Raw genomic sequence first — 22,702 nt, forward strand, 5'->3', positions numbered from 1 at the left:
TCAAACCCTGCCGGAATGTAATGCATATTTTTCTTCATTGCACCTTGGAGACCGTGAGCCTTCGCGAGCAGCAAGTTTCAAATCCTCAGGGTTTGCTGGCTGACGTAGTTACTGGCCCTCGAGCTTCCCACGATCGTGCCTGTGGTCCCCGTGACCCGGCGGGCGGCTGGGTCGGATACACCCGCAATGGCTCGTTGAGCCCCAATTCTAAACGCGTCCGCCTGGAGGCCGCCTCCCCAAAGCCGGAGAAGAATGGAGTGCGGGGCTCGGAATTGGGATCCCTTTTTCGAAACCAGAGGGGCTCATCTCCCATAGCAAAATCTTAGATTCAAGGACGGCGCAGCCCCACAGGATTTGTTAGGAGAGACTAGGGCACTAAGTCCAAGGACTTGAGAGGACGGGTGACAAATGACAAACCGAGGGACTCGGGCAGACTATTAAGCATCCTGCAGCTGGTGAGACGGAGGGGTCCCACGTGCGGGCGGAGACGCCAAGACTAACGGGTTAAATCACCGTGCCCCGCCCCAGCCCGGGGATTGGTGGCCCCGGGGGGCGTGGCCGGGGGGGCGGGCCCGCGTTTGCCGCAGCCGCTGGTGGGCGGGGCCCGGCAGAGAGCGGGAGGGGCGCGAAGCGGAGCCGGGCCCGCGCCGCGCGCCCCGCCGGGCGGGCTTCGGGCTGCGCCAGCTAGCCGGGCCCGTGGTGCCCGCGTCGGAGACCCTACACCGGACCCCGGGGCAGCGAGTAAGTGAGGCAGGCCCACCGCGTCGCCCCTCTCACTCCCACCCGCCGCCGTGCCTGCTGCACGGCTCGGCGCGTCTGTCCCGACTGGGAGCTGGGGAGGGGTCGCATCCTGCTGCTAGGGTCCCGGGGGCGGGGGAGGGGAAATGTAGAGGAGGCCAATGATGTCATGGATGCTTCGCCCGGCCTGGGGGGGGGATGGCGGCCGGAGGGGGTGCGGTCCGGATTATGTCACCTCTTCCCTCTGCGCCCCGCCCCCCAGGGCCACACGCTTTGGTGGGTAGCCCTAGGAGGTGCGGGCGGGATTTTCCCCACAGCAGAGACCCCCTGGGCACCCCTGCGGATGGCCTGTGGCTGGGGTCTCTATCTATTGGCGCTGTGCGCTGTGGGCTGCTGGTGAATGGCGACCCCCACCCCCAGTGGAGGCTCGTGTGTGCGCGCGTGTGTGAGCTCCGGGTATATGTGGGGGTGCGCTGTCGGCCCCCTCAGTACTGAAACATGGGCTTCAACAGAGCCAGGATAGTGTCCATGCCTCCAAGGGAAGATGGATCTCCCCTCACACATCCCAACCAAGAAGTTCTGGAGATCTCTGTACCCCCAGAGCCCTACAGTGCCCCTGGATCCCTTTCCTCCCTCAGTCCTTCTTCCTGGAAGCCCTTCCTGGTTTCTCTGCCTGTGTTCATTACCTATTTGCATTGCTCATAACTAGCGTTCCCATAGGCATTCACCCTGCATTTTCTTGGTGCCAGGGCCCAGAAACCCTGAGGACTCTTTCATTTTTGTCCTGGGGTGTCCTGAGCTAAGTGCTCCAAGACCCCTGAGATATATCAGGGATGCTGTATTGACAGCATTTGGACTGATTCTACAAGGCTATAGGATGAGCACAGAGAGTTGAGGTTGTATGTGGAGAGGAGCTCAGGTCAAGGAAGATAAAGGATGGGCATCAGGAGGGACCTTGGGGACACTGCTGCAAGCTCTGCTTGATTCTGGGGACCAAGAGGAATATCAAGCAATTTGCCCTTAATACATTTGCTTCTTAAAATTCCTGCAAGGTAAATGTGAGAATCTGAGGTGAAACAACCTACATTTGGTTCCACCCTAATCAGTCGAGCTGTGATTTACACTTGGAGCTGATGGAGCCAGAACTCCATCTTCTGCACTTGACCCAGCTCATGGAAGGATTTGGGCAGAGTAAGAACATGAATGGCTTTGCCCTTTAGAAAGAGTCTCTTGGCTGCAGCTCAAGAAGGGAATGCAGAAGAAGGGCCACGGAGGAGACTCAGCAAAGGTGCTGGCAGGAGGTGCTGCTGAGATCTTTAGGGGGTGGACTGAGTTGGACTTGGGGGGCCTCTGGGACTTCAAGTGTTCTAGCTTTGGGGGAATACAGGTGGTGAGGAGCGAGGTGGTTTCTATGAATTGGAGGACTTTCATGTGTAACCCGTAGGTCCCTCTGTGACCACTTAAACTGTAATGTCACACGCATTGAGTATTAATAAGACAGAGATAGAGGCAGAGTGTGGAAACAAGGCTGTCGTGGTTCGATGCCATGAAGCTTTCTTTTCAGATCGCATTGTTACCTGGGCCAGTGCAAGACCCTGACCCACAAAGGAAGCACAACCCTTTCTCTCAGCTTAATTCCTTCTTAGCAGTAAAAAATATCCCAACTCCTTGTCCTTCCAGCTCCCTGTCAGGTTTTTGAGGAAAGTACCAGCAGCAGTCTAATCTTGGGAGAGGCAAGGGGGGCAGGGAACACTTGCAAGAGGTTGACCATGACAGAGTAGAATTATGGCAAGAAGCTCTTTGGGCTCCAGAGAGAGCTTCTGTAGAATGACAATCAAGGATTCCCCAGGTACAGCACAAGGAAAGAAAGTTCAGGACAGTGTCATTTCTATCCAGAGCTCTGGGCATGTGAACCTAGTGGGAAATAACACACAGTCTAGAGAAAGAGTGGGGCAGATTGGCATATGACCAACTCAAATTTATGGTCAGATTATTTTTTCCTGGATCTCAAAGAAGGTGGTTTTGCATGTTTGTGCTGTACCTTACAGTTTAGAAAGTACCTTCCCAAGCATTAGCCCTGTCACTCACAATCAACATTATCATGTCTGAGATTTCTTCTTATTCATCCCTGGCTTCTGATGCAGCCCCCTTGCTAGCTCCCTGCCTAGATCTTTAATTTTACTAGTGGTGCCTTTCTTTGGCATATCAGCACACTCAAGTTTCTATCATATTTAATTTTAAAATTAAAAAAGAAAACAAACATTGAGATTCCAAACCTCCTTAAATGATGGTGTTCTCTGGCCTCTGTTAGCAGGGAATTCTGCCATTTCATCTCTCTGCACCCCTCCACCCCTGTGGTCTGCTTTTCCCTTGTACTACTTTTCTGAAACCATTCTTACACACACACACCAGTGATACCTTCAACTGCCAAATCCAGGGCACACTCTATAATCCCAATTTTTACCTGGCCCTTTTCTTTTTAACCCTGAGAGCTGCCCCCACATCCCACCTTCTGTTTTTCTTTCTTTTTTGAGATGGAGTCTTGCTATGTCACTAAAACTAAGACTGGTATTAATCTCCTGGGCTCAAGTGATCCTCTTGAGTAGCTGCGACTGTAGGTGTACACCACTGTATCTAGCTTGCCCCCACGTTCTTGAGTCCCCCCGTCTTGGTCTTCAGGGCCCAGCTTCTCCTAGATGCCTTCTAGCTCCTACACTGTCACCCAGACTTATGGGGCTCTTCTGCCTTAGTTGGAGGCTGGGCCCACCCACACCGCCCTTCTATGCTGAAGATTCGAGTCTTTCACTCCACTCAGTGCATGAGAATTATTTCTCTGGTCTTCTCAAAAGGACCTATTTCAGGGCCAGGGTTGTAGGCACGCGCCTACCTCAGCACCACTTAAAAATAAAATAAATAATAAATGTATTGTGTTCACCTACAACTATCTATCTATCTATATATATATATATACACACACACACACACACACATACTTTTTAAAATTTATTTTTAAGACCTATTTCTCTCAAGCAATTTCCCCATTATTTTAAGGGTATCCCACCCACCCTTATGCTTCAGCTCAGACTCTTCCCTTGTTTTTACCCCCCTGGTGCCCCAACCCAGACATTTCCCTTGTTCCTACAACCTGAAACCCAGCTGTATGAGGCTTTGCCAGTTTCTTCTCTCCAAACCCTACCTAGGCCTTCCCACTGGTTTCAAGCTTCAGGCCATTCAGCAACCATCCTCCCAATTCTAGCTGCTTCCTATACTTCACCGAGGGATGTTGAGAGAAGGGGGCCATGTTTAGGGTAGGAGGGGTTTCAAACCAAGGAGTAGCAGCCAGGATGGAGTATGCTGGGGAGTGGAGGCAGATACTAGGGTAAGGCAACAGAGGCCTCACTCTCAGGGTTGTGGGTGTACCTGCACGTCCTGCACTTCACTTGTGCCCTATGTGCCTCTCTTGCCCAGCTTAGTGCCACTGCTGGTTATGGGGATAGACTTGCAGAAGGGATGAGGGTAGTGAAAATTTGCTGTTCTCCACACCTGTGGGGAAAGAAAAGACTGAGAGAATGGAATGCTACATTCCATTTAATAGACCAGTTTGGCGGTGAACTTACCCACCATCTAAGGCTGATATGGCCTGAAGATCCTGAAGAGCAAGGGTTTTACCAGGCTTCCTTGTTTGGGGTCTGAGGGGACAACACAACATTAACACTGGACATCATTAGAAGACAGTCTACAGAACACTCAAAGGGAGGTTGGATTCCTTCACTTAATAGAGAAGGAGGGCTTCCTGCCCAGTTTCTGGTAGAACTTGGGTGGGGGCAGGAGGTTTAAAGGCCTGAAAGGCACTAGAGTTTGAGCCATCTTGAGCCATCTAGCCAGCTGCTAGCACCCTAGTGCCTCTGTCCAGCTGGATTATGTAGATCTCTGTGACAGGTGTTCCCAGGTGCAGACTTGAGACAAAGGAACCAGGAAATCAGGCCTGCCTGAGCTCAGGTAATACGAGGCCCTGCTCCCCCTCTTTCTGCAGGCCTGCCTTGGGGGAGGGGGCGCACATCCACAGAATTGACTTCTTGGTGAACTGAACAGGATCAAAGTCCACAGGGAGCGGGGGAGGGGGCAATCCAGGAAGTCTTCCTGGTGGCAGTGCATTCTTGGCAGGGTTCAGCAGGTGCAGGATCCTCTGGAGCACCGTGGAGTGCAAAGGCCGCCCCCCACCCCACCTGTGGGAGATGTAGGCCCCCAGGGAGGCTCGGCCAGCGCCAGAAGCCGGCAGCACTGCCTTCCAGTCCTGGCCTCTGTCAGCCTGGGGACCTCTGTGTAGTACTGACGTCGGGGAGGGGGTCCCTCTCGGGCCAGGCCCGCTGCAGACGAATTGGGAAGACCTCCCTTGCCACCTGCTGCAGCTTCGGCCTGCATTCGGTCAGTCCAGTCTGCGTGCCCACGGCGCCGCCCACCCGCGACGCCTGCGCACGCTGCAGGGGCAGCTCCGCCCACCCAACCTGGTGACCGGGTTCCTTCCCGTGCACACAGCCTCGGGGCACCTGCTGAGCGGCAGCTCCGCGAGGTAGGTTCTTCATTCCTCCCATTTCGCAGAGGATGGCTCAGTCAGCCCGTCCAAAGTCGCGCAGCTGGTTCGGGCCGAGCCCCGACTGCGAGAGTCAGCCACATGGCCCCTGCAGACCGGGCCTTGGAGGGTCCCAGGCTTGAGGACCCATCGGCCCCCCACTCCTTTGGAAAGGCAAGGAGAGGAGCCTGCGCTGGTAGTGAGCTTCCACTTCCGCCCTTGACTGCAACACCTTAGGGTAGGGGGCTGGGAAAGACCATTGCCTTCAATTTTTTAATAGAATTATTGTGTTTCTGGCCCTTCCCTAACTTCTGAGGTTCCCTAATGGATTCAGGTACTTCTCTCCCAACCCCATTTCCCTAGCCACTGAGGCAGAGATGTAGAGGCCCTGACCCAGTGTAAAGAACTAAATTCTGGGAGTTGCAGCAAAGAGAGGTTCATGAATCTGGGAGGCTTATGGATGAGGTGGGTTTGAAGCACAGGTTGAGGAGTGCAGTGCCCTGGGACAACAGGCAGCCCCCATTACCAAGCTATTACTCTTACTCGTCCCTATTCCTTCATTTTGAATGTCTGGGAACTCTTCTACATTAGGAAAGGGGACACTGAGGGGCAGGGTGGTGCTGGGGTTGACTTGGCTGGGGTGGTGGGAATAGGGGTGGGGTCTGACCTCTCTACCTTCCGGTCTGTGCCCACAGTGCCCTCCTGGCTTAGTCATGGCGAAGCTCGAGACACTGCCCGTGCGTGCTGACCCAGGGCGGGATCCCCTCCTGGCCTTTGCCCCGCGGCCCTCTGAGCTTGGACCCCCAGACCCCCGCCTGGCCATGGGCAGTGTGGGCAGTGGGGTGGCCCATGCCCAAGAGTTCGCCATGAAGAGCGTGGGCACCCGCACAGGGGGTGGGGGCAACCAGGGCAGTTTCCCAGGCCCCCGAGGCAGTGGCAGTGGGACCAGCAGGGAGAGGCCAGGCCGATACCCCTCAGAGGACAAGGCTCTCGCCAACTCCCTCTACCTCAACGGCGAGCTGCGGGGCAGTGACCACACAGATGTCTGCGGCAATGTGGTGGGTAGCAGCGGTGGCAGCAGCAGCAGCGGTGGCAGTGACAAGGCTCCACCACAGTATCGTGAGCCCAGCCACCCACCCAAGCTCCTGGCCACCTCTGGCAAGCTAGACCAGGTCAGTCTCTAGGGCCTGAGACCGTCACAACCTTTTTCTGGGGTGGGAAGTAGTTCAAAGAGATGGGCAAGGAGGGCTTTCTTGGAGGTTGGATCATAGGGGCCAGGAGGCAAGCTGGGCCAAAGAGCTATGGAGTGGGGCCCTGAGGCCAAGACCAGCTGGGGGATCCAGGACAGGGACCTGGCTTGGGGGAGATACCAAGTGGAAACCCACAGGGGTAGGATGTGGGGTTGAACAAGGCTCAGCTAAAGGGAAGAGGCTGAGCCAAGGTCAAGGACTCATTCTGATGCTCATTGCTCTTCCTTGCTTTTGCACAGTGCTCAGAACCACTAGTTCGGCCATCAGCCTTCAAGCCTGTTGTACCCAAGAATTTTCATTCCATGCAGAACTTGTGTCCCCCGCAGACCAATGGGACCCCTGAGGGACGACAGGGCCCTGGTGGCCTCAAGGGTGGACTGGAAAAATCTCGGACCATGACCCCAGCAGGCGGAAGTGGGGGCGGCCTCTCAGACTCAGGCCGGAACTCACTCACAAGCTTGCCCACTTACAGCTCCAGCTACAGCCAGCACCTGGCGCCCCTCAGTGCTTCCACCAGTCACATCAACCGCATTGGCACTGCCAGCTATGGCAGTGGCAGCAGTGGTGGGGGTTCGGGCTACCAGGACCTGGGGACTTCTGACAGTGGGCGGGCCTCCAGCAAGAGTGGGTCATCATCATCCATGGGGCGGCCAAGCCACCTGGGATCTGGGGAGGGTGGAGGTGGAGGCCTCCCATTTGCAGCCTGCTCACCACCCTCGCCCAGTGCACTGATCCAGGAGCTGGAGGAGCGGCTATGGGAGAAGGAGCAGGAGGTGGCAGCTCTGCGGCGCAGTCTGGAGCAGAGCGAGGCAGCTGTGGCCCAGGTGCTGGAGGAACGGCAGAAGGCGTGGGAGCGAGAGCTAGCCGAGCTGCGGCAGGGCTGTAGCGGGAAGCTGCAGCAGGTGGCCCGCCGTGCCCAGCGAGCCCAGCAGGGACTACAGCTGCAGGTGCTGCGGCTGCAGCAGGACAAGAAGCAACTTCAGGAAGAGGCGGCCCGGCTGATGCGGCAGCGGGAAGAGCTAGAGGACAAGGTGGCCGCCTGCCAGAAGGAGCAGGCCGACTTCCTGCCCCGGATGGAGAAAACTAAGTGGGAGGTGCGGGCTGGGGGCTCTGTCCTTTCCCCTCTGTCTCTCCTTCCTCTGACCCTCTGGAGAACCCCAGAGCAGTAGCCTACCCCTATTCAAAGGGTGAGAGAAAGGAATAGAGGGACCAGATTGATTTTGGAATGTCTATTAGGACATGAAACTCTCCCTGGGCTGATGTCAGATGAACCCTGTATGTCCTGAGTCCAGCAGGGAGGCCGGTGTGTTATCCTTGCTTGGTCTGATGGAGGGCTGAGCCTGAGTCCTGGGGAAGCTTGGTGGCCCAGGTGTTGGATATGGGGATTGGGTTGGGGTGAACAGAACTCTGCCTTTATCCTGGCTTCTTCTCCCACCTGCCCCTGCCCAGGTGTGCCAGAAGGCCGGGGAGATTTCCCTTCTGAAGCAGCAGCTGAAGGACTCGCAGGCTGATGTATCCCAGAAGCTGAGTGAGATTGTGGGTCTGCGCTCACAGCTGCGGGAGGGCCGGGCCTCACTGCGGGAGAAGGAGGAGCAGCTGCTCAGCCTGAGGGACTCCTTTGGCAGCAAACAGGCCAGCCTGGAGTTGGGTGAAGGTGAGCTGCCTGCCACGTGCCTCAAGCCTGCACTGACCCCCGTGGACCCTGCCGAACCACAGGAGGCACTGGCCACCTGCGAAAGTGATGAGGCCAAGATGCGCCGACAGGCTGGGGTGGCAGCTGCTGCCTCCTTAGTTTCCATGGACGGGGAGGTGGATGCTGGAGGGGAGAATGGGACACGGGCCCTAAGGCGGGAGGTGGGGCGGCTGCAGGCTGAGCTGGCAGCAGAGCGGAGAGCCCGGGAGCGCCAGGGCGCCAGCTTTGCAGAGGAGCGCCGCGTTTGGCTGGAGGAGAAAGAGAAGGTTATTGAGTATCAGAAGCAGCTGCAGTTGAGTTATGTGGAGATGTACCAGCGCAACCAGCAGCTGGAGCGGAGGCTGCGGGAGCGTGGGGCAGCAGGGGGTGCAAGCACTCCTACCCCGCAACATGGTGAGGAGAAGAAGGCCTGGACCCCTTCCCGCCTTGAACGCATTGAGTCCACAGAAATCTGATCCTCCACCTGGGCACGTGGCCTTCTGACAAGTGCCCTGTCTCAAGGCCAGAGTCCCCAGCTTCCCCTCCATTCCATTTCCCTTCCCAATGTGCCCCATGTCCCCAGACCAAAGAGGTTCTTAGAGCAGCTGTGACAAGGCTCCTCCCTGCCCCCTCGTGCCCTCCCAGTTCCAGTACTGCCCCTGTGGGTAGCCACTGGGACCCTCCTCTCAAGGAGAGAATGGGGAAAGGGCAGAGTGCATAGGGATGAGAGCCCAGGCAGCAGGGAGCATGCCCCCTTTTTGGGCAGCCCCTTGTTGGAGATGGAGGCAGCAGGCCTGCAGTGCCATAAGATGCCCCAGACCCTCAGGGAGTCTGGGCTGCTGTTGTTGGCCACTTGTGTCTAGTGATGCTTTCTGTGCTCACTTCCTAGGCCGTGGAGCCTGAGGGGGCCTGCATGGGTCTGCCAAGGCCGACAGACCGTGGGCTCCTGGCCTCTCTCCTTCCTGTGGTGTTATCCCTCCCTGGGCAGATTGGCAGGACAAGTAGGAGCAGATGGCCTGCCTGTGTGGTTGAGAGGGCTACCTGCCCAGCCCCTCCCCCGTAAGGTCTCTTGGGTTCAGGCCTCAGAACCTGGCCTGGCCCTGAGTGTGTATTCCCTCTGTGTGTGTTGGGCTGAAAGCTCAGTGTCCAAGGGAGATCTTCCCTCATGTTCTTGCGAAGGGTCATCTGGAAGTTTCTACCTTCACCCTTCTGGCCAGGATCCTGCAGGGCAAGAGCCCCAGATGCTTGGCTTACCCCACACCCAGGGCCACTGTTGGCTCTAACTACAGCTATTAAGTGCTACCTGCCTCTCAGGCACTCCCCTTGCCCAGCTTCTGAGGTCAGATGAGTGTCTGTGATGTCTTCCTGTGTCTTCCCTCACTCACTTCCCCCAGTTTCCTGCTTTCATGCTCAGAACATCATCTTCCCAGGCTGCCTCTTCCCCAGAGTCTCACTTTTCTTCTAGTAGAAAATTCTGCTTGATCTTTGGTGCACTGCCCACTTCCCAGCTCTACTGGCCCAAGTCTGAGCCCGAGGCCCTTGTTTTGGGGTGCCAGGAGGGTTGGATGCAATTGCGCTTGAAGAACAAGGCTGACCTAAGAGGAACACTAACCTCTTGGTTCCTTGTCAAGCTCTGAGTTGGCTCAGCATTTGCCCAGGGAGGCCTGGCATGGCCATCAGTAGGAGTTGGGACAGCCAATGTCATTTCCTTCTCTGGTGGCTCTCTCAGAATCTAACTCCCCAAGATAGGAAGGGAACTTGTAATTTCCCTTCTAAGAAAGCAAATTTCTAATTCACCAGCAATAAAAATCAGAGGAGGCTTGGCCCTCAGCCCTTGTATTTCTCTCTTTCACTCTTCTACCCTCAAGAGTTTGGGGGCAGGGTGGAGAGAGCTGGCAACTACTGTGAGCAAGTCCCCCAGTCCCTGACCAGCCTCCTCCCATGACTGGTGACTGTTTAATGAGCTGTGCATCCCCCACAAAAACAGGAGTGCCCTTCTATGTGGCCTCTAACCCTCTGCACAGCCACTTCTGGATGGTCCTCACCAGCTCTCTGAGCTATATGTGAGGCCACCCTGGCAACCACTGCCCATCCCACTCACTTCTCACTGTACCTGCCCCGGAACCTGGGCCTGGGCCACAGGGGCTGGGAAAAGAGAAGGCATTAGTAGGGGGGAAATAAATAAATATATATATATATATATATATATATATATATATATATATATATAAAATATATTAAAAAACAGACTCAGCTTTGGGATGTCCAACCACAAAATAAATTATATATAAATATATAGAAATATATATCTCTACCATATGTGATGGAAAGACTTTTGTTTTCCTTTCCCAAAGAAATAAAATGGAGAAAGCCTCTTGAATGGCATTCTTGTGGCCTGCTTGTGTCTGCAGGTGTGGGAGGTGAGGCCTGGAGGGTGGGAAAATGGGGAAGACAGAGCTGGAGTAAACATTTCCCAGAGGAGGAGGTACGAGACTAGAGTTGCTCACCGGACCATGCCAGGATGTTGGCCCAAAGCCCAGACTTCTCCACATTACCCAAGAGGAGTCATAGTTCCATGATTTTGCCCAGTGGGGCTTTCTCTTCAGCTAAGACTGTCATTTATAAAGGAATTCAAAGTAGCCTTCAGTTTCTGGACACCAGGCTGCTGGTCAGAAGGTAGGCAATGCAGGTTGCAAGCTGTAGCCTTCAGTCACTTGATCCACCTTACGGTGATTGGTGATGGTTGAGGGAATAGAAATGAAAGCTAAAAGGCTAGGAGTATAGCTCAGTGATAGAGCACTCGCCTAGCATGCATGAAGCCCTGGTGTTTGATTCCCCAACACACATGGTGCACGCACACATAAGTTGAAGGCTGAGAACAGATTTGCAGTTAGTGGCAAAAGGTACCCAAGCATGTGGCATAGCAGTAAGCTATCCTTTTATAATTCCTTCTGTCCTCAGAGAACCCACAATTAATACATCTTGCTGAGCCAGATGTGGTGGCACATACCTGTAATCCCAGCAACTCAGGAGGCTGATGCAGGAATCATAAGTCTGAGGCCAGCCTCAGCAACTTAACAAGATCCCATCTCAAACAAAACAAAACAAAAAAATTTTAAAAGGGCTGGGAATGTAGATTGGTGGTAAAGCAGCCCTGGTTTAATCCCCATATTATTTAAAAAAAAAAAAAAAGAAAAGGAATGCATTTTGTTATATGTAATACAACCTGACTTACAGGACTTCAATAAGTGGTTTATTTTTTTCTCATCAGACAAGAAGTATGGATGTGGGTGGAAGTGGAGGTTCATCCATCATGGTGGACCTACACTTTTCTTCTTCCCACTCTCCAATTCCTCCTTGCCACAAGGTGGCTGCCCAAACCCAAGCTTTAGTTTTGCCTTCGCAGAACATTGTCAACACCCTTCCCTTTAAATCTTGTTGGCCAGAAATGAATCACATGCTCCTCCCACTTTAAGGGAGACTGGGAAATTGAGTTTTGGCAAAGGCGCATGGGACTGGCACAATTGCCCTGGAGCAATTATGGATCACTCTCTAGGGATGGACTTCCTCTCGTTTTTGGATTCTGCTGGCAAAGCCAGAGTTGTAATCAGCAGCTAACAGTTTTCCTTGGTTTGATCTGTTGAAAGAATGCACCCTAAGCAGTGGTGCCAGTAGTCTGAGTTGCCAAATGTTTACACCTAGGCAAAGCTCGGGAATTGGGATGCCATGCTTGCTCCTCCTTACAAGGTTATGTCTTCTCTACATTTGTTTTGTCTCCCTTGCAAGTTGGTGCCCTGGAGGGAGCATGCTTTCTCAGATCTCTTTCACAGCACTTAAGATGACTGAATCAGTATCTTGGGCACTGACAAGATACAAAGAACCTGATCAGCTGCTCTCAAGTGCCCTCAGGAAGGGCAGACTGGGGCCAAGCCCTCCTGACAAGTAGATGCTTGGTAGAGTTTCTTTCTTGCCTAAGATTTGTGTTCAAATCGATTCAGGTATGAGACCCTTATTAAGGGAAGTGTAAGGTCACCTGGGTTCAAGTTTTAGCTCTTCAACAGCTCGTCTCTCCATCACTAAGTCTTCTCTTGAGAGCACTTTGCAGATACATTTCTATTATAAATGCCCTATTACTCTCATTGTACAGATGAGAAACTAAGAGAGTTTACGTGAATTCCTCAAGGCCATAAAACCCTGAACGAGGTCCTGAGAGTCGAAACTGTGACCATGCTGCTCAATTACTTCCAGAGCGATTCATTCGGGGAAGTAGTTTCCCTCTGCAGGTCTTAGATTCCCTCGTTCTCCTCGTCAAAAAGCTCCAGTGAAAAATGTCCTTGGAAAACGCTGACAGAGGTTTTTGAGCCTCAGCCGCACCCGTCGCTCGCGCAGCAGGCGGAAGTAGCGGGCAGTTGGCCGGAAGTTGGGCTGTGAGGCCGAGAGTTGCCGGAGGAGTAAGTGAGTTGCTGCGGCGGGCGGGCTCCAGAGTCTGGTGTTGCGCTGCCCGCCTTCGCCAGGCTCAGGTGAGTGGTGGCGGTGGCCCGGGAAGATGTCACGGCGGCCGCTCCGTGTGCCTGCGACCGACTTCGCTTTCGGCTGTGCCACCTGCCCTTCAGGTCCGCCCAGGGCTTGCGTCAGTCGAGGCCCTGGTCAGCGCTTCCCGGCCAGTGCGCGGACGACTCTCAGAGGATCTCCTCTGGAGAGAACCTCGGCGACCCTCGCCACTCCGAAGTTCTTTGACCTTGGGCAGGAGACCGCAACCTTGATTCCCCCCTCCCCGGTGAAATGGAGATCCCAACAGTACGTGCCTCCCAGAGCTGTTGTGAGAATGTAGTGAGACATTTTGGCGTGCCTCTCATCCTCACTTGGAGATAGCAGGTTCGGGGTGGGGCCTCAAATTCTGTTTCTAACCAGCTTCCAGCAGACCACGCTTCAGTCAGCCAGGCCTTAGAGTATTTTGCTTAGAACTTGATTGGGGTGGGGTGAGTCTTAAGTAAGTACCAGTTTGATATATGCCTTTTTCCCATTTTAGCAGACAGTTTCTGGCTGTGCAAGCCTAATTCAGAGTAGTATTGTTGTCCCTCCCTCTTTTCTCTCCAGGGACAGGAAATAATTGATCTTTTTTTTTTTTTTTTTTTTTTGTGCTTATCATGACAAAGCTTCTCTGACCTGACTGAGCAGGTGCCCATATACCAGGTGCAAACCTTGGGCTTCTCAGGTGGCACTTCATTGCTTACTCAGTGTAGACCGATTGGCAGTGTTTCATCCTGTGGAGATCATAGCTCAATGCTTTAGTATCCACAATAGCTGGTGTTTTTGTGCTCCAGTCATGTTTTCTGCAGTTTGGGCACACTGTTAAGCAGTAACAGCTGGCTTTGCACTTCATAGCCCTGAATGGCCTTGAGCAATCCCGTGAATGATTTACTCCTGCCTGGTGGACCAAAATAAAATATGAAAACACTGCTGTATCATACAGCTGAGAGAGTGAGTCCTGAATAATGCAGGACTGATATTCGTTTGTCTGTGTGTTGTTTTTTTTTCCTTCTGTTTAGTGTTTTTTTTTTCCTTATCTCTAACAAGGCCTTGCCATTCATCATGTAAATAAGTCAAGTTTGATATAAAAGAATTTTGAAGTTCCTCAGTTGCCTGACTAAAAAGCATAGGCAAAACATTGCAAATTGGAAAACCAGGTAAGACCAAGCATGCACTAACAGTAATAGGTACTCAGACCATTTACTTGGGAATTTTCTTTCATGACTTTGTGGGTACTTACTTCTTTTTACATGCCTTGATTTCGTCTTTTCTCTGGTGGACACAAATGTCTGTTCCCTGTTGTTATATGGAGAGATTTCTTTTCTTTCTTTCTTTCTTTCTTTTTTTTTTTTTTAAAGTCCATACATAAAACTTTTATTCCACTTACATGAGAAGAGATTTTCTAAAAATAGGGTCTTATGAAATTCTTTGAAAGAAGTGACTCTGACAAGATCATCTGCAGCTTTGTCAGACTATCTCTACCCACACCCTTCTTGCCATTCTGATAGAAGAGTAGTGGTATCTTAGAAGGCGGGGGAGGGCTATAAAAGGCAAAAAGATTTCACAGATGATTTGATGTGCTAATGTCTCTCCTATAAGCTCTAGAACTAGAACAAAAAGGAGGGGATGTGTTGCTAGACTGGATTTTGATTTGACTTATCTTAGTGGATGATACTTAACCTTAACCTAGACACCTTCTTCGCACTAACTCTTAACCTTCTTTGTACTAGTAGACCCTTCTCTTGTAGGCCTTGCTCCTGTACGAAAACAGAAGTGCAGAAAAGTCTGGTTCAGTTAATGCCCTGACTAGGAGCTTTTAAAGCTTTGGAGGCTCTCAGCAGTAGGATTCACCTAGAGAAAGTTAATTCTTTGCTTTTTGGTTGCTCAACAAATTATTTGCTGAGACAAAAATGGGGTTGGTGGCTGGGAATGTAACTCCGTGGTAGAATATGTCCCTAGCATGCGTGAAGTCCTGGATTCAATTCCTATCACTAGGGGAAAAAAATTTTTTTTTAAAGATGATAGTGGTGGCATTGGAGTATTCATTATTTATGGTGATTTTATTGGTACTTAGGAAGATCTTTTCCTTTCTAGGAAAAGAATGAGAATTGATGGACTGGGATTGTGGCTCAGCAGTATAGTGCTCACCTAGCACACGTGAGGTGCTGGCTTTGATCCTCAGCACCACATAAAAATAAATAAATAAAATAAAGGTATTGTGTCTAACTACAATTAAAAAATATATTTAAAAAAAATAATGAGAACTGAGGGGTGAGATCTGGTAAATGGTAAACTGTATATGCTGAGAGTGTCATATATTTAATCTACAGTTAGCTTGGCTGCCTTCTTCTACCTGGCTCCCTTTTTCTAACTTCTCGACCATAGTTTAAAATGAAGCTGTTTGGCCTTTCTCAGACTTGTACCTGGAAGATGGAAAGGTAAGATTCCTCACTCTTGTAAAATCACATCATTCAGGGTGGTTTGGACAGTGCCTTTTGGAAATGTCAGGGTCTAAGGGTCTCTAACAATCCACTCTAATTCAGTATGACTCCTAAAGAAGAGATGAAGTGCTGGGGTGTAGCTCAGTGGTAGAGCTCTTGCCTAGCATATCTGAGGGACTGGGTTCGATTCTCACCACTACATGTAAATAAATGAATAAAATAAATGTCCAGCAACATCTAAAAAAATATATATTTTTTTTTTAAAAAAAGGAGATGGAGCTGCATACAGTGGCATATACCTGTAATTCCAGTGATTCGGGAGGCTGAGGAAAGAGGATTGCAAGTTTGGGGCCAGTCTTGGCAATTTAGCAAGATCCTATCTAAAAACAACAACAAAAAACACTAAAAGAGCTGGGGTAAAGTGCCCTAATACTGGGAAAAAAGACTGTTTTAGATGATGGCATTCATTTGTATAACTATTCACTCTGTTGAATATTTGTGTGCACTTGTGCCTCCTGTCACAAACATACCATGCAAACCAGCCTCTTCCTACTGGATGAACATTTGACTTGTTTTCAGTTTTTATATGGATATTTTGTTAAAAATCAAAAAGAGAAAGTTTTTTTTTTTTTTTTATGTCTATGAAGGATCTCTGAAGAGTTCAGATGAGATGAAAGACTATAGATTTAATGTGTATAACTTTTAGTTTCATACTGTGTTGGACTAAATTTAAATTCCAGGTCTCAAGCAGGTTTTCTTAAAGGCCCTGTTCTGTCAACTAGAGCGTTCTATTACCTGTTTTGGCTTTTATTTCCTTCATGCCTGTGCTACCCTGTTGAGATTCTTAGTGACAATTTTAAGGCATATAAATCCTCTTTTTTTTTTTTTTCCTGGTGGTGCTGGAGATTGAACTCAATTCCTCACGCATGCTAAGCATGTGCTTTATCACTGAGCTACATCCCCAATCCTTTTTATTTTTTGAGGCAGGGTCTTGCTAAGTTGCTTAAGGCTGCTCTTAGTTGCTGAGGCTGGGTTTGAACTCATGATCCTCCTGCCTCAGCCTCCTGAGTTGCTCGGATTATAGACATGCGCCACCACCCCCAGCACCTATGGACCATTTTTGCCTACCAAGTTTCAACCTAGAGTCAGATGCTATAGATTCAGATTTGGCAATCTACCTCTTAAAGTCCCAAATTCTGCTTGAAAAAGCCAAAGTACTGCAAACAACAACAACAACAACAAAACAAAACAAAGCCCAAACCAAACCAATAAAACAGCAGCCAACTGTATAAAGATGTACAGTGAAAGATTTCTGCTGTAGTTCACAAAGAAATAAATTAAATACATTCCTACCACCAAGAGAAGCCTGTGTAGTTTGCCTACCAGAACAGCCACTGGCCTGCCTTATAGTTGTGGTTCTTAGGCTATGAGCTCTGGAAGAAAGGACCTGACAGCAGAACTGGGCAGACATTTCAGAAAGTCATTCTGACCCCCTGAGAGCCCTTGTGGAATTTTCTGCAACCCTTGTGGAATAGCCTTATGTGCTCCATGAGTTGGCAGCTCAGATCTCAGTTTTTGCTTATTAGGCTTTGGCATCTAAGTGGAAAGAAAGAATAACTATTAAGGAAAGCAAGAGTATGGCAGAGTCAGTTTCATAGCCTCTATGATTTCTGCTGTGGAAGAAAAATGAAAATTGTACTGTTTACAGGCAGAGTAAGGATATAATCAACCTTGATTCAGTACTTGTCTCAGTAGAAACATTGCTAATCTGCCTTCTTCATAGGAAAGCTTCACTGCTCCCCCACATGGTAGCCAGGTAGTATGGTAAAATGATGTTCCCTGAACTCTAAGCCCTGCTTAGAGTTCACCTGTGAATTGACAGAAAGCGCCTTGGTCTTCTGCTTTACTCCATGAGCACAAGTGAGCTAGCTTCCTTCCTTCCTTCCTTCTTTTCCTTCATTCTTTTTCTTTTTTAGTAGTACTGGGGCTTGAACCCAGGGCCTCACACATTAGGGAAATGCTCTGCCACTGAATCACTCCTAGCTCAACATGAATTTCTGAATATACTTCCTGGTTGAACAACTACTTTGCACTAGTGATTCAGATTCTCTTACAAGCCCCCTGGTGCTTAGCACAGTGGCCCATGGATTGAAGGTTTGAAGCCAGCCTGAACAATGTAGTGAGACCCTGTCTCAAAAAGGGCTGGAGATGTAGCTCAGTGGTAGAGTACTCCTTGATTCAGACTCTAGAACTAAAAAATCCTTCTGGAGATAATAGTCACCATATTCTGAAAGGTATAGGCATAGTGTTAAAATGACAGAATTTTGTAATTAAAAGTTTGTATTATAAGAATTGGGAGTGTTATTTTGTGTATAAGTTAAATCTTATACCAAATCCCACTTTTTCCTTTATGCATGGCAGTTTTTATAAACTTTCTGTTCTCCAAGTGTGATCTTTCTGTGTTGATATTAAAGAGATGGAATGATTGCTTACTTTCATTCCCAGCTTTCTATTGAGTATTAGTAGAGCACCTGTCTTCTCTAGTTGTCTCTGCTTCTCTTCTGAAAGGAAGAAAGTGTGGACTGAACAGCAGTCTAGGAACTACTCTGTGGTACCCTGGGTTTGGGGTTTTCTGTGCTTTTATACAAGGTACACAGTTTATCTTTGATAACATTCTGTTTTGTCGTTTGGGCATTCACTAGCAGTATACTAACTTGAGTGAATAACAGTGTGGTTTGACTCTATTTCTTATAATGCATAAATTTCGGTTATGTGATAGGTGGAAGCCACTCATTCTTCATCTACCCTTTTTTCAGTATCTGGCACCAATTCGGGCTGAGTCATTTGTGATCCATGACTCTTGTGATATGCCGAAGATTCCAGGCAGTTTCTGTGGAACATCTCCCCGTCCAGCTCTAATCAAGCATCATATAAACAAGAAATTGCCTGGTCAAACCTGTGAGGACTGTGCTCTGACTGCCAAAAAGATCAGTACTGACATCAGAATGGCAGCTACTCTCAGATTATTAAAACCTTTAAAATATCAAGCATTTCGAAATTCTTTTGCCTACAGTGCCACCCAAAGTGTGGCATATTGGAATATGGGAAGCAATATATGGCATAGGGGACAGGCCCCTCCTGAACATAGTAGTTCCTGCCATCCTGCCAGAAAAGTTAAGAACGTTGGTAGCACCACCTTTTCTCAGAGGGTCTTCACAATCAGCAGTGCCTTTCTGGGTTTGGAATTCAGCAAAGCTTCTACCTCTAAAGCCAGGAAGTTGCAGCTGGACTCACCCAGGACTATGAGAATTGATGAAGAGGATGTAGAAGTTTTTGATTCCTTTGAAGGCACCCGAGTTTTCCTACAGCTAAGGCCAGAATACCAGCTTCACAGCTATAACAGATCTGAGACTTGTCAGCCCCTCTCTGTTTCAGAAGGCGAACTAATTTTGCACAAAGTCACAGTTTATCAAAGTAACCTTCAACCTCAAATCATTGCTGATTATTTCTGTAAGCTGAGCTCTTTGCCTACAGAACAGCATCCTGTTTTGCTGACAAGTACCAGCTTTGCTCTGCTCTGCCAATTGAGTGTGAAAAATATACAAGTCTTTGATATTCCAGATCTAATCAGTATTTTGAAAGCCTTTGTTAGTTTAGGAATTCCTCACTCTCATTCAATGCTAGATGTGTATGAAACCAGGTTTTGTCAACAGGTGTGGGAGATGAGTCTGAATCAGCTTCTCTTGGTGGCTGATCTCTGGCGATGCTTAGGTCTCAGAGTACCTCAGTTTTTAAAAATTTTTTTTAGTTACCTTAATTTGCACTGGAAAGATCTATCCTTGTCCCAGCTGATTCACTTAATTTATATTATAGGTGAAAGTCGACAGGTGCCTCAGGACCTAATGCAAAAACTGGAATCATTGATCCTTAAGTATGTAGATTTGATCAACTTAGAAGAGGTTGGTACAATCTGTTTGGGGTTCTTTAAGTCAAGTAGTAATCTCTCTGAATTTGTAATGCGGAAACTTGGAGATTTGGCTTGTGCTGACATGGAGCATCTGAGTAGTCATGCCTTAGTGCATATTCTTAAAATGTTCAGATTCACTCATGTGGATCACGTAAATTTCATGAAGCGCTTTGGAGAGATAGCTCCTCAGCGAATTCCTTCCCTGGGGGTTCAGGGTGTTATGCACCTGACTCTTGCCTGCTCAGCTTTACGCTTTCTGGATGAAGGAGTAATGAATGCTGTGGCTGCTTCTTTGCCTCCTAGAGTAGTGCACTGTCGCAGTAAAGATATTGCCAAAATTCTATGGTCATTTGGAACTCTGAATTATAAGCCACCCAACACAGAAGAATTTTATTCTAGCCTGCTCAGTGAAATTCACAGAAAGATGCCTGAATTCAACCAATACCCAGAACACCTGCTCACCTGCCTGCTGGGTCTGGCATTTTCGGAGTACTTTCCAATAGAGCTTATTGATTTTGCTTTGAGTCCAGGGTTTGTCAAGCTAGCTCAGGAGAGAAGTAAATTTGAACTCACCAAGGAACTGTATACTCTTGATGGTACAGTTGGTGTTGAGTGTCCAGATTATAGAGGCAATCGTCTTAGTTCTTACCTTCAGCAAGAGGCATCTGCTAAGCTTTGGAATTTAGCAAGGAAAGATATGAACTCAAAGCCTGAATTCCTAGAAGCTCTCTCTTTACTTGAGACCATGTTGGGCGGCCCCCAGTACATCAAGCACCATATGATTTTGCCTCATACTCGGTCTTCTGACTTAGAGGTCCAGCTTGACATTAACATGAAGCCATTACCATTTAATAAAGAAGCCATACCAGCTGACGATGCAGCCAAATTAAGGCTTAAGCATGTAGGAGTCAGCCTTACAGATGATTTGATGAATCAGTTGCTGAAAGGGAAAGCAAGAGGGCATTTCCAGGGGAACAATGAGTCAGAGACTTTGCAGCAGCCTGTAAAGTCAGAGAAAGAATACTTGGGGAACTTCCTTTCCAATATGGCAGGTAGATTGGGAGCTGTGGAGATGGCTGGCCTGCATCCCTCAGCCCATGTTCAGGCCCCACCAGTGAAGCTGGCTATTCAGTTGACGAACAGGAACCAATATTGCTATGGTTCCAGGGATCTGCTTGGACTGCACAATATGAAGAGGCGGCAGCTGGTTCAGCTTGGGTACCATGTGGTAGAATTATCCTACTGGGAATGGCTCCCACTACTAAAACGAACTCGCTTAGAGAAGCTGGCTTTCCTCCATGAGAAAGTGTTCACTTCTGTTCTCTAAAGGACTTTCATGGGTATTTTTACTCAAAACTGTTGGTATATAGGTTGAGCATCCCTAATTTGAAAATCCAAAATGTTCCAGAATCTGGAACTTTGAGTACCACCATGACATTCACTTTGGATTTTAGACTTTTGGATTAGGGATATTCAAATGGTAGTCTATGCAGATATTTCTTAATCTGAAGCAACTCAAAGTCTTTCTTGTCTCAAGATTTTTTTTTTTTTTTTTTTTAAACTAGGAACTGAGCCAGAGGCGCCACATTCCGACCCTTTTTGTTGTTGTTTTGAGACAGGGTCTTGCTAAGTTGCTTAGGACCTCTCTAAGTTGATGAGGCTAGCTTTAAACTTGCTATTTTCCTGCCTTAGCCTCCCCAGCCACTGGGAATACGGTTGTGTACCGCTGTGCCCAGCCTGGTCCCAAGCATTTTGAATAAAGTCATACTCAATTTATACAGCAAAATAATTATAAAAGCCAGAATGTAAATTTAGTAATAAAATCATCTGTTGAAGAGAATTAATCATGGTGTTATCTGTTGCAAATTGAAACTAATATATGTTAAGTGTGAATTAATTGTGACCTGTAGCAGTAATAAGTTATTGCTAATTTGTGCATATTACTCTTAGTAAGTAATAAACATCTTAAAATGTCCATGGTCTAGTAATTCCTATTGCAGTTTTTATTTCCTTCTTTCTTTTTTTAAAATATTTTTTAGTTGTAGGTGGACACAATACCTTTATTTTATTTTTGTATGGTGCACAGGATTGAACCCAGTGCCTCAAGCATGCCTGGCGAGTGCTCTCATCTGAGCCACAACCCCAGCCCTCCTGTTGCACTTGGTTTACTAGCCTTATGTCTCAATTATTTTAAGCTTTTAGAATAAAAATTTAGGTATTGTCTAAAGCCAATTTTTGTAAAAGTAGTTATCATATTCTTTGTTTTAAAGAAGAATCACAGCTTTACTTACATTTCAGGACTTTACCTCTGTGTGTGTTCTTCACAGTCTAAAATGAAAGTTTTCATTTTTAGATTTGATTGGTTACCCTTAGTTGCTTGTTCTTCCAATTTCAGAATTGGAGTTAATACCTTCTTCTTAGCTCCCTATTCCACATTTCTACACTTCTTGCATAAACTCTTCTCTCCAGGCCTCCCGTATTTTCTTCTTAAAATTGGACCTACAAAAATAGAATTATATAAGAGCCTAAGAGGCCAGTAGTTCCCAAATCTGATGAATGTTTTTCATGGCAAGTAGCCCAGATGGGAAGGAAATGAGTTACCTTTCAAATCAGGTAGTCCCATAGACAGGTTTGGTTGATTCCTTTTTGCTTATACTAGAGTCACCAACATAGAGATTTTCTGTGTAAATAACAATATAAGTAATTTTAGTAAACACTTGGGGTCTGTGAAAATTTCTTTCAAAAGGGATCACTCTGGACTACAGATGTAATTCAGTGGTAGATTGCTTGCCTACCATGTATGAGGTTTGATTCCCCCACACTGCAAAAGAAAGAGGGGATCCCTCCTCCTATTGTTAAGGTCTCTCAAAGGTCACTTCTTCAGAGAAGATTTCTCACTCTGTCCAACAGCACTTCAGTCTTTTTTTCATTTTTTTTTTTCCATATTGATTCAACCCAGGGGCATTTTTACCACTGAGCTATATCCCCAGCCCTTGTTATTTTTGGGACAGGGCCTCAGTTACTGAGGCTGGCCTCAAACTTGGATGCTCCTATTTCAACTTCCCAAGTAGTTGGATCATAGGCATATACCCCCATACCTAGCTCCATTGGCCTTTGATCATGATCTGTCAAACATGCTATTTTTGCTTCATTCAGTTATTAGCTCACATTGTTGTTGTTTTGTTGTTGTTATTTGGATCCTTTAGAATTTTCTGTATGTCAGGTCATGTTGTCTGAACATAGAGATAGCTTTATGTTTCTCTTTCCACTTTGGATTTCTTTTTCTTGCCTGATTGCTTTGGCAAGAACTTCTAGTAAGATAAAGAATAGAATTGGTGAAAGTAGATATCCTTGTATTGTTCCTTGAATGTTTTCAATCTTTCATGAATTAATTTTTTTTAATATTTATTTTTTAGCTTTAGGTGGACACAGTATCTTTATTTTACTTTTTATGTGGTGCTGAGGATCGAAACCAGTGCCTCACGCATGCCAGGCGAGCACACTACTGCTTGAGCCATATCCCCAGCTCCAATT

General features: G+C 48.2%; 3 protein-coding genes across 17 annotated transcripts in view; all 3 read left to right on the forward strand.

Annotated features, from left to right (window-relative positions):
* The first annotated feature begins 693 nt into the window (after positions 1–693).
* Positions 694–10,587, forward strand: Lzts3 (leucine zipper tumor suppressor family member 3). 4 transcript variants are annotated; one of them, XM_076851613.2, is made up of 5 exons: positions 694–741; positions 5,338–5,482; positions 6,004–6,480; positions 6,798–7,652; positions 8,008–10,587. In XM_076851613.2, the coding sequence occupies exons 2-5, from the start codon at positions 5,411–5,413 to the stop codon at positions 8,704–8,706; spliced, it is 2,103 nt and encodes a 700-aa protein (XP_076707728.2). In that variant the 5' UTR covers positions 694–741; positions 5,338–5,410; the 3' UTR covers positions 8,707–10,587. The 4 variants fall into 4 exon arrangements, with proteins under 4 accessions (XP_076707728.2, XP_076707726.2, XP_076707725.2 ...); XM_076851611.2 differs by lacking the exon at positions 5,338–5,482 and having other exon boundaries at positions 737–741; XM_076851610.2 differs by lacking the exon at positions 694–741 and having other exon boundaries at positions 5,468–5,546.
* Positions 709–21,143, forward strand: Fastkd5 (FAST kinase domains 5). 10 transcript variants are annotated; one of them, XM_076851604.2, is made up of 5 exons: positions 13,021–13,105; positions 13,808–13,917; positions 14,855–14,973; positions 15,091–15,198; positions 18,018–21,143. In XM_076851604.2, exon 5 carries the CDS (start codon positions 18,069–18,071, stop codon positions 20,493–20,495), a length of 2,427 nt encoding a protein of 808 aa, XP_076707719.1. In that variant the 5' UTR covers positions 13,021–13,105; positions 13,808–13,917; positions 14,855–14,973; positions 15,091–15,198; positions 18,018–18,068; the 3' UTR covers positions 20,496–21,143. The 10 variants fall into 10 exon arrangements, with proteins under 10 accessions (XP_076707723.1, XP_076707718.1, XP_076707722.1 ...); XM_076851605.2 differs by lacking the exon at positions 14,855–14,973; XM_076851603.2 differs by lacking the exons at positions 13,021–13,105; positions 14,855–14,973; positions 15,091–15,198 and adding an exon at positions 12,663–12,750.
* Ubox5 (U-box domain containing 5) overlaps positions 12,662–22,702 on the forward strand; it is a 32,133-nt gene continuing 22,092 nt past the window's right edge. For 2 of the 3 annotated variants that reach the window (XM_076851614.1, XM_076851616.1), the window contains exon 1: positions 12,662–12,750. The gene's annotated coding sequence lies outside the window, so the exon portion shown is untranslated. Of the gene's footprint in view, positions 12,751–12,973; positions 13,028–22,702 lie in introns of those variants that run through there. The other variant, XM_076851615.1, reaches the window with a different exon arrangement.

The sequence above is a fragment of the Callospermophilus lateralis genome, chromosome 3 (genome assembly GCF_048772815.1).
Source record: "Callospermophilus lateralis isolate mCalLat2 chromosome 3, mCalLat2.hap1, whole genome shotgun sequence".
NCBI classification, from domain to species: Eukaryota; Metazoa; Chordata; class Mammalia; order Rodentia; family Sciuridae; genus Callospermophilus; species Callospermophilus lateralis.

Excerpts from the sequence above, each read along its gene's own strand:
- Fastkd5 (XM_076851608.2), top strand. The coding sequence starts at position 18,069 with ATGCCGAAGATTCCAGGCAGTTTCTGTGGAACATCTCCCCGTCCAGCT.
- Lzts3 (XM_076851613.2), top strand. The coding sequence starts at position 5,411 with ATGGCCCCTGCAGACCGGGCCTTGGAGGGTCCCAGGCTTGAGGACCCA. Across the intron at positions 6,481-6,797 it reads CCTCTGGCAAGCTAGACCAG|TGCTCAGAACCACTAGTTCG; the intron begins GTCAGTCTCTAG and ends GCTTTTGCACAG. Across the intron at positions 7,653-8,007 it reads TGGAGAAAACTAAGTGGGAG|GTGTGCCAGAAGGCCGGGGA; the intron begins GTGCGGGCTGGG and ends GCCCCTGCCCAG.